The sequence below is a fragment of the Mustela nivalis genome (genome assembly GCF_964662115.1).
Source record: "Mustela nivalis genome assembly, chromosome: 1".
Lineage (NCBI taxonomy): Eukaryota > Metazoa > Chordata > Mammalia > Carnivora > Mustelidae > Mustela > Mustela nivalis.
In genome coordinates, this window is record NC_139020.1 from 65729069 (window position 1) to 65739888 (window position 10820).

Consider the following 10820-nt stretch of genomic DNA (forward strand, 5'->3'; position numbering starts at 1 on the left):
AGATCATTGCTGAATCTTCAAGAGCAGAACAGAACTTGGGACTCCATTTTTTTGACAATCATCTTAAGGGATCCTTATGATAATCAAGCAAATGTAGGAATAAACACCTCAACTATTCCAAAGGGACATGATGTAATTTATTCTCTCTGTCATTCTCTTTCTTTCCCTCTCTCTGAACTTTACAAAGTCTTTAAAACTTTGTCATCTGTAGTCATTGTACTCCTTTCTTCTCTCTTTTATCCTTTTTGCATGCCCTTCTTCCCAGATCAGTGTCTAATCTATAAATCAAAGGTTTCTGAAACTTTATCAAGATTATCTTTAGAATTTACAAACTGCTCCTGCATTTCATTTTGTTTTATGGTATTTTAAAACACCTTTGAAAAAAAGACTCCTTTTTTTTTCTCATTCCTTTAAAATTGAGTGTCTGTGATTTGCTTCAAATTTCTTTTTTCTACATTCCCTGAGCCTGTATTCTCATGAGTCCATTTTGCTCATTTGGACATTCAACTGCTTTGCAAATATTATCATACCCTGTCTGTTCTTTCTGTACTGCCTGTACTGTCAGCTCCCCGAAGACAAACACCACGTCCTTCATTTCTTCTGCATTTCCCCCACTGAGCCTAGAAGATTGACTAAGATTGACTAGTGTGCAAAATGCTTCACCTAGTGGGTGCTTAGTAAATATTTTAAAACAGTATTAAAATCTTGAATAAATTTGACAGCAGTGCTTCTCCTCATCGCTTCAAATGCCAACACTTTCTAGGTCCCTTCTCTGCCTAGCAACCATTTCCCAACATACCTATAGTCCCCAGACATTTCATCCAAGCTGAAGCTCTCTTTTGATCCAGCTTTCCTTCCCTGAGTTATGGGAATATTGTTCACATGTTTTCCCCTGTGGAATGTCTGACTCGTACCCACAGACCCTGCTGTGCAACTTGAAGTTGCTTTTTTCCCCTGGTAATAGTGGGAGGACAGTAGCAATGAAGAAGGTTTCCTTTCCAGTTACCACTTTTTTTTTTTTCTCCCCAAGTCATCTTTCACATTAAGATATAATGCCTTTATGCATAAAGGCATCATCTAAAGATGATTTTTCTTCTTAGCACCCTAAGAGTGCTAAAGATTTTAGGTAAGAGGTTTTAGTATTTTAACTAAATACTGTTTCTTAACGAGCTTTATTCAGTATTTCCATTTGTTAATGACGTACAATGGTCAGGCAGGCAACATCTCTCTTACAACATCATTCTCCTATTAAACATTATTTCGTGCCTATGAAAAACACACCGCTACTTGTGCTGTACCGATCTAACGTGGTAACGTACAGAAAAGCGTATTCTTTTTCTTGGTTAGAACACTGTGTTTTGCAAAGCACTTTGGCACGTATTTATTATCTTATTTAATCTTCACAAAAGGTTTGCTAGGTGGATAGAATAGGGGTCATTATCCAGAATGAGCAAGAGGAAACTCGGAGACATTGAGTGACTTGTCCAAAGTCACACACCTTAGAGGGACCCACACTGAACAGGATTCTAGCTACATCCTGTCCCATTTTCTGTCTGCCAGTCTCACACAGCTCAACTTCACAAAATAAAGCTCTGCTATGTCCCTAGAGATATGTAAAGCTGCTAGAAAGAAGCAACAAGCAACAGATTGTTGTAGGTAAAAGGAGGAAGCGGGGGTGGGGAGAAGAAAGGGCAAGGAAAGCGTATTGCGCATGCGCAGATCGCTATTCTGGGTACAGGACCTTGAGGAAGGTTAACGAAAGCAGCTGAGCTCGGGAGGAAATTTACAGCCTACCTTCCGCTAATGCGCAGGCGCATTCCCTCAGGACGACTGTCAGACTAAAGGGGGAGGGTCTCGGACTCGCGCAGGCGCAGTTGTGTGCCGGAGTGCCAAGATGTCGTTCCCCAAGTACGAGCCGTCGCCTCTGGCTACCCTACCCTCTACCCTCGACCCGGCCGAATACAACGTATCTCCGGAAGCCCGGAAGGCGCAAGCCGAGCGGTTGGCCATAAGATCCCGACTTAAACGGGAGTATCTGCTTCAGTACAACGACCCCAAACGCCAAGGGCTCATCGTGAGTCGTGGGCCAGCCGGGCGGGAATCGAGGGCCAGAGTCCGGGCGGTCCCCCTTCCCCGACCGGGCAGCCCAAACCCGCCAAGGGAGGCCACACAGCGGGGCGGCCACCGTTCCCGAGCAGTATCTTAGACTTTGGCCCACTTCCAGGCGGAGAGAGCAGGGCCACCTTCTAGCCCTTTGACCTTGGGCGGAGAATTTGGTGGTCAAGAGGACGATTCTAGATTCACACCCGGTTGGATTTGAGTCCTGACTTGATCACTTCCTGCCTGGGTAATCTTAAGAGACTCACCTCTGCTCTTCAGCCTCGGTTTTCCTGTCTGAAAAAGGGGGATAATACAGTACTTACAGTCAGGAGGCTGTTAGGACTAAATGAGATAAGGCATATGACTAGCCAACACAGTGCCTGAGCTGTAATGAGTTGTTCAGAAAATGTGTGTGTAATTTTTTTAAAAAACGGGTTTCCACCTTTCAGTTCACAGTTCCTAGCAATACTGCTCTCTCCTGATGGGAATATAGTATTTTTTTTCAGTTTATATCTTTTGAAGGCCCCAAAACTATGCAGCTAGTTGAAACTCAGGTTTTTGGAATTAGATGCCAAAGCAGAACATAGTGGCGAACTAGATGACTTTAGTTTGCCAAACCCCTCCAAAGGTTAGTTTTCTGATCTTCTTATCTGGGGAAGAATAGAATAGTACATTCTTTATGGAATCATTGTAAGGTAAATGAGATATTTGTATAACATTGCAGGCACTTTATATGTTACCAGTAAACTGATAGCTGTTATATTTAGTGAGTAGGCTTTTCAGTAATTTTCTGTACAGGAGCTATTTAATTACGATGTCAAATATGATATTAAAGAAACAAAAAAACAACCAGAACTTCCCTCAAAAGTTGCATTGGTGTTCTGTAGGACTTTTTGGAAGTTGCTAGAATTGAAGGAAATTTACATCGTGCAGGCACTATCTAAACCCTTTCTGAATATTATTCAAATGTCAAAGTATTCAAAGAGTTAGGCCCTGTAATTATCCCCATTTTACGGATGAGAAGACAACATGGGAAGGACAAGTAGGTTATAGAGTGATATTCCCTTAGCAAGTGATAGAGCAGAATTTAAACTTTGAACTGTGTAACCCAAAACATTTGCTTAACCAGTTGGTTGTACCATCTCCAGTCAGAACCATGTTTACTTGAGAAGGTGTGGAGCGAGACATTTGTTATTGACATACTCACACAGGTTTGATGTGCCAGATAGCCAAAGCTTAAATCCCAGATTTTCTCTTCCCTAGTTCTGTGCCCTAGGACAGTTTCAGTTTTGTCATATAAGAGACAGTAATACCTGCCTCATTGGTGGTTCTGTTAAATGAGTGCTTGGCACTTAATCATTTAATGATCAATACATGGAAATTCCTTGCCTAATCTTTACCAGTGATTGATTCAGTGATTAAGTAATTGCTGATATAGGCCAGGCCCTGTTTTAGATGCTGAGGTCTCAGTGTAGATTCCTGTCCTTGCAGAGCTTGCTTTCTCCAGTGAATCAGACAAGTAACAAACAAGTTAAAAAACTAAATTGTTTAGCGTGTTAGTGGTAAGTGATAAGAAAAATAAAGCAAGGAAGGGATTAGGAATGTGTGTTGTGTCGTAGGAAGGGATAGCTGCTGAAATTTTAGATACCCCTAGGGAAAGCCATCCTTAGAAGGTGACAAGAAGGAAGTGAGATGAGGGAGCTAGCCACACACAGCTCTCTGGGAAAGTAGCATTTTAGGTAGAGGGAATAACAGGTGTAGGGGTCCTTAGACAGAAGTGTGCCTGGTTAGTTCCAAAAGTACTGTAAAGACCATTGTGACTAAAGTGGAGAAAGGTGAGAGCAAAGTGGAACTAGATCACACCAAGCTTTGCAGATTGTTGTAAGGCATTTTACTGTGTAGGTAATCTGCCCTTACATTTTTAACATCTCTCTGGTTTCTTAGTTGAAAATAGGTTACAGAGGACTACAAGGAGAGTAGGAAGCTTTTGAGGTAATTAGGGTTTTGACAGTGGAGGTGGAAAGTATTGAGTTCTGAGTACGTATTGAAAGTAAAGCCAACTGGATTTGCTAGCAGATTGATATGAGGTGTAAGAGTGAAAAGGGTCAGTGATGATTCGAAGGTTTTTTTGACCTAAGTGATCAAAAGAATGAAGTTGCTTTTTACCAACATGGAAAAGAATGTGAGAGGAGCAGGGATGGAGATGGAGTGGAATATTGGTAAATCAGTTGGAGATACATCACATTTGACATGCTTGTTAGACAACATGGCATTGTTGAGCAGGCAGTTGGATTTATGTCTGGAGTTTGGGGTAGAGGTCTGGGAAGGTATAATTTTGGGAGACATTGGCCTATAGTCGGATATTTAAAACCATGTGACTGGAGGAGGTAGATATCAAGAGAATGAATGTAGATAGAGAAGACCAACAAGGTCTAAGATCCAATATTAAGAGATTGGAGAGATAAGGAAAAAGAGAGCAAAAGAGACCAAGAGGAAATGGCCATAGAGTTAGGAGGAAAACCAGGCTGGTGTGTGCCCTGAGAAGCAAAAGAAACAGTTTCAAGGAGTTTTCACCATGTCACATGCTACTGATAGTTCTTGGGACATGGAATGGTGTCCAAAAAGGAGAACTGTTTCCCATGGAGTATATTTCGGAACGCCTCTTAACAACAGTACAGGTTCAGTGAACTATGGTCATGAGGCTGTTGATATTGTTATGAAATGAAATGTCTGATTCTGGAAGACCAGTTTGGCAGATAAATACATAGAGAGGTGACTGGTGGATTGAGAGCTCTGTCATGTGAGAATCATTCAAATACCTTAATAGAAGGGATAAATAAAGAATAGATGTATTAAACTCAAATATTCCCTTGAACCTGTCTATAACCTGGGTCTTCACCTTTACTGTTTTTTGCAAACAGTTTGGTTTAAAATGTATCTATGGAAGATTCAGTTTAATTATTTCAATCCTACCAATCATGACTTCTTGGTGGTGTATAGGACCTTAAATGTTCTCCTTTGGTATTAAAGTTTTAAAGCTGATTTCATCTGGTTATTTTTAATCTGCCTATCAGTTAATTGGAGCAAATAATTCTATAAAGTATTTGGGGACATAGCTAATTAAATTTAATTATGTGTTTGGAGCAGATTTGCTGTCTTACATAGTTGTTCTAGTATAAGTACATTAAAATGGACAGTTTTTTTCCTTAACCAAGGCAGTCTGATTATTTTTCATTAACAACAATCTTGTCCTCACTACAAATTATTTTAATAGCATAAGATGTAATAATTTTGCTTATAAAGTATCAAACAAGTCAGCTTAAAAATCTTAAAGTTCAGAGTTGGCCTACCACAGTCTTCACCTTCCTGCAACTTATTTGAAGCCTGGAAAGACAGTGCAGCATAGGGGATAGCATAAAGGGTCCTAGAAACAAAGCACAAAGTATGATAGAAATCATATGAAATCTGTCCTCATTGGGAATACTGTGATTCAGTTGGTCACTTCAAGAAAGACAATGAAGCTACAAAACAATCCAGGAAAAAAAAATTATCAAAGAGAAAAAGTGGTTTCTCTGATGGATTAAAAAGATTAGGTTTCTTAAATCTTAAGTAAATAGAAAGCTGAAGGTTGATAGAAGAACTTTTTAAATTCTGAAGGACTTGAACGGGATAGGATCATCAGAAAGTTAGTCAACAAATACTAGAAATGAAAGATCTTCCCTGAAGCTATTCAGGAATATTCAGGGTATACCCTTAACTGTGGTGGGGCACAAAAGGTGCCCTCTGCCCTCCCACACACAGAAGTTTTGATGAGATTGTTTCAGTGTGGCCCTACTTAGTTCTGTAACTTTTTGTTTTCCTGAATTTTAGGAAGATCCTGCATTGCTTCGTTGGACCTATGCAAGATCAGCAAACATCTATCCCAATTTCAGACCCACTCCCAAGACCTCGCTCTTAGGAGCTCTGTTTGGAATGGGGCCCCTTTTGTTCTGGTTTTATGTATTCAAAACTGACAGAGTAAGTATTGGGACCTGACGTTTAGTTTCTGTGTGACAGGTTCCCCTGTGCTGGCTGCAGCTCTTTCTCTCGGTATTTGCCACCAGTGCTCCTCCCACCTCAGTCCTCTCCTCTCCCTTCAGTTTCTCTCTTATCTTTATTTGTTTCCAGCAGGGGTTAAAACAGGAAGTTTCAAGTATGTGTTTGATTGCATTGCTTTATCATTTCAACTCATATTAAAATAATACTTTGCTAAAAATCACAATAGTCTTTGAGTCTTTCAAATTTAATTTCAACTTAAAATAATAAGTTGGTCAGTTTAAATTTCTAAGGCTTGAACTTAGACTGAAATGAAAGCATTTTCCTGGTGTGTTTTAGGTGATGTAGAGGAATTGTGCTATGACTATTAAGAGAATACAGAAGTAACTTTAGAAAGTTAACACTAAGGGCTCCTGGGTGGCTCAGTAGGTTAGGTGTCGGACTCTGGATTTCAGCTCTGGGCCGACAAAGTCAGGATTGTTAAGGGCATGGAGCCTGCTTAAGGTTGTCTCTCTCCCTCTTCTTCTGCCCTACCCCCGCTTGCATGTGCATTCTCTCTGTCTCAAAAATTAAATACAAGTTAATACAGAAGTTAAACTTTCCTATTTTGACTTAACTTTAGATATTATCTTTGCAAACCTTTATCTTGAGTTTTCTTAGTTCATTATTTTAAAAAGACGGTTATTTGGGTTAAGTATTAACAGAATACATAAATTATTTAATGTGTTACCAGTTTGTATGAATTCTAATCAGTGTTGGTCACATTTTGTTGATTAATGTTAAAACTTTGTAATATGCTAACAGTAGGAAAGCAAAAGCAACCTGTGGTGGGAATCTGCCATTAGAGGCCATATGATTGCAGAGAAAGCCAATTTTATCTTTGACACCAGGCCATCCTGGTACTAGCCCCCAGAAGGCTTTGTGTCACCATCTAGAATGGAGCCCATTCATTTAGGTTTGTCTTAAACTGGCCAGTCCATTCTCCTGTAAGAGCTTCTATATTTTGATTGTCTGATAAAGTACCCACTTAACAAAAAGATAGGCCCCACTTATCCGAAGGTGTTTGCATTTTGCTTTTGACATACACTTTTTAGTGGGGTAATATAATTCTTCCAGTATGTGCATAAATTGTTTTTCAATAGGAGTGTTTTCTCATTGTTCCTTTATTTCTTCAGACTGCTGCTTCCTTACACATACCCTATAGGCTTTAGACAGTGGGGGATTGGAATTAGGTTTGGAGTATTTTAGTCTGGTTTTTTAGAGTTGTACCATGGGTTATGCCAGATTACACTGGTTCTTTGTAAACATTTTTGTATTTTCCAGTACCTTTTTTGTTTGTATATTTTGCAAAATGGTCACCACAGTAAATGTTAGGCAACATCTGTTACCATACATAGTTACAAAAGACAATCTTTTTTCTTATGATGAGGACTTAAGATTAATTCTCTTAGCGACTTTCATATATTCCATACAGTATTATTAACTATAGTCACTATTATTGTACATGACATCCCCATGACTTATTGTATAATTGGAACTTCGTACCTTTTGACCCCTTTCAGCCATTTTGCCCACCACCCACCCTCTGCCTCTGTCAGCCACCAGTATGTTCTCTGTATCTATAAGCTTGTACCTATGAAATGGTAAGATTTCATTCCTTTTTTTTTTTTTAATTGGCTGAATAGTGTTCCATGTATACATATACATATCCATTGATGGACACTTAGGTTATTTCTGTATCTTGGTTATTGTAAATAATGTTGCAATGAACACGGGTCAGAATGTGTTATTTCTAATGAAGCTTTTGTTTTGTTTTGTTTTGTTTTTTCTGTCTCTGCAGGATAGGAAAGAAAAACTTATCCAGGAAGGAAAATTGGATCGAACATGGAATATTTCATACTAAGTCTGGTAGTGATGACTCTCTGTATTATTGTTTAAATAAATCTTCTATTAATCATTAAAAATTTTCTTATTATTTCCTTGAGTCAACAAACATTTGCTGGATATACAATATGAGAGTTCACAGTTGCATAGAGAAACAGATTCATGTTCATTCATTTAGTTATTCAGCAAAAGAGCATCTGCTGTGAGCCAGATCCTGTGCTGTGTGCCCAGAATACAGCTGTCAATAAAACAGACTGAGGCTCTGTCCTTAAAGACTATTGACAACTGTCACAAGACTGAAAGGGCAAAACAGAAGCATGAAAAGGCAAGATGTGTTGAGGATGGCAAGTTGAGGGCCACTGTCAGGTGATAAGACAAGAGGAGACCACATTAAATGGAAATAAAATGGTTTAACACATGACTTTGGAGGTTAAATTGGGGTCAGAATCCCATCTCAGGCTTAACAGTTGGAATACAAGGCCTCCTGTTTCCCTGTCTCTGGCATGGAGATAGTAATGCCTACTTTCTCATAAGGTCATAAAAATAAAAGTGAGATAATAGTACTGCTCAATAAAGTAAAGCTACATGCTTTATAGTTCAGTCTTGAAACAGTAGGGTAACAGTTTCACCTATGAAGGTGGAATAAAGTGTTAGAGGGAGAACATGCTCTTTGGGGCTGATTTACATTAGTACGTTGGTTTTAACTTGCAGAGCATACAAGTATTTTCATCAGGTTCTTTTATGAGTCTGAGATACTCTGAAACGCAGAGCTTGAGAGACAAGCTTTTGTGCAGGTAGTTTATATTAGGGAGTCATTGAAGAACAAGTGTCAGACTGGTAAGAGTAAAATAGCTAGAGGGACAGCCCGTCAAGTTATGTGCTATTGGCCTGTTGCCTCAGAGTGGTGGGCTCATTCCCACTAGGGACCTTCTGAAGAGCCCTGTGGAATGTACATAGAATGTTCCCTGCTGACAAGGAGAAAACAATTATCCACTAGCTACTCCCCTAGTTGATCACAGGTTGTCTCATGCAGTTAATTGTCTTTCACTTTTAGGTATGGGTGAGCCTCAGAATAGCTGAAGGATCTTAGAGGTTTCTTACGTGGAGGCGGAAGGAAGTGTGGGGCAGAAAGAGATGTGCTATACAGCTGAGGTGGCATATTGTCAGGTCACATCTACAGGAGCTCAGAGCAGCAGCAGCAAACTGGAGTAAAATGATGGGCCAAGAGAAAGTGAGATAGGCACAAAAGGTAGACTATTTCCGTATCCACTCCATGTTCTGCTTAGATCTGTGCACATTCATTTGCAGTGCCGTTCAGGGAGGTGGCTAGGTACCATCTCCATATAGGAGGTTTAGTGGAACAAGATTCAGTCCCACACTGTTGAAACTGGTCTGAAGCTGTAACAGATTCATCATTTCCCCCCACAACACTCTAGATTTTCGTTCCTTGGCCATCACTTTAGAAGGTCTAGAATGCTTGCCTGTTGGGAGCCAGAGAACCTTTATCTGCAAGGCCAGAACCTTAGTTGCTCTTGTATCATCAGGCCTTTGCTGCAGCAATTACCTGTTCACATTCATCACTGGACGTGGAAGTACTGAGAAGCACCAGTGACTCCCCTGGATTCCAGATATATCCCCTGGGCCCCCATTCTGTAGTAGCAACCATAGCTCCTTATGAAGGTCATTTAGTGCTGCTAATATGGAATTTTTTTTTTTTTTTGGTCTATTTCCCAGGCACAAGGAGTCCAAAATGACCAGGAGGTAATCACAGCTTCAGATTAAAGTAAAATCCTCTGATACTGTGATTTATAATAAATATATATTTAGTCTTTGTCCTTGTTTCTGGCCCAGAGCTCCTAAAACCCTCAGGATTTTCTAATGATAAAATAGAGGTGTCTTGTTAGGTTACTGAGCTAAGTTTTGACCACACTTAAGCCTGGGTCTGGTTGCCAAGGGAACCAACAGTGATGAGAGGTTGGAACTGTTTAGGATATTTAGGATAGTTCTATTCTTAAATTTTGAGGAACCTTCACGCTGTTCTCCACAAGTGGTTGTACCAGTTTGTTTTCCTACCAACTGCACAAGAGTTCCTTTTTCTCTACATTCTCACCAACACCATCATTGGATTTATAAATACCTTCTCCCATTCCATAGCTTGCCTTTTAGTTTTATTGATTGTAAAACATTTTTGTTAACATCAAGAATTTACTGAGCAATATGTTCCTAGGAGTTTAATCAATTCCTAAAGATTTTTTATTACCACAAACAATGCCCCAAATCACACCCAGAAGTGGTCTGGTGAGAATACCAATAACCACCTCCTCTGAGTGCTTAATGTTATCATGCATCTGATCATTATTGCTGGCCCTGAGCACTGGGCACAGGGGCCTACACTGGTATTGCCTCCTCTGTTGGCCCAAAAGCTCAAGCTTATTAAAACCAAACCACCAAGGGCGCCTGGGTGGCTCAGTAGGTTGGGCCTCTGCCTTCTGCTCAGGTCGTGATCTCAAGGTCCTGGGATTGAGCCCTGCATCGGGCTCTCTGCTTGGCTGGGAGCCTGCTTCCTCCTCTTTCTTTCTCTGCCTGCCTCTCTGCCTACTTGTGATCTCTCTGTCAAAACAAAAACAAAAACAAAAACAAAAAAAACACCAAACCACCAGAGAGAGATCCTCAAGGTTCCCATATCTTCCCATCACTTGCTCCTGAATTTGGGAGAATGTGATTGGCTGTGCCTGACTTCTATCAGCAGGGAAGGCTGAAAAAGCAAGGGCGTGGCATGTTCAGCTCTAAAGTATGAGGCA

At 40.2% G+C, this 10820-nt stretch overlaps 1 protein-coding gene across 1 annotated transcript; it reads left to right on the forward strand.

The window, feature by feature from the left end:
• Nucleotides 1–1727: 1727 nt before the first annotated feature.
• NDUFB4 (NADH:ubiquinone oxidoreductase subunit B4) lies at nt 1728–8099 on the forward strand. Its single transcript, XM_082712328.1, has 3 exons — nt 1728–2074; nt 5971–6117; nt 7976–8099. The coding sequence occupies exons 1-3, from the start codon at nt 1895–1897 to the stop codon at nt 8036–8038; spliced, it is 390 nt and encodes a 129-aa protein (XP_082568454.1). The 5' UTR covers nt 1728–1894; the 3' UTR covers nt 8039–8099.
• The last annotated feature ends 2721 nt before the right edge of the window (nt 8100–10820 follow it).

Coding starts and splice junctions, on each gene's coding strand:
- NDUFB4 (XM_082712328.1), top strand. CDS start 1,895: ATGTCGTTCCCCAAGTACGAGCCGTCGCCTCTGGCTACCCTACCCTCT. Junction 2,075..5,970: donor CCAAACGCCAAGGGCTCATC/GTGAGTCGTGGG, acceptor CCTGAATTTTAG/GAAGATCCTGCATTGCTTCG. Junction 6,118..7,975: donor ATGTATTCAAAACTGACAGA/GTAAGTATTGGG, acceptor CTGTCTCTGCAG/GATAGGAAAGAAAAACTTAT.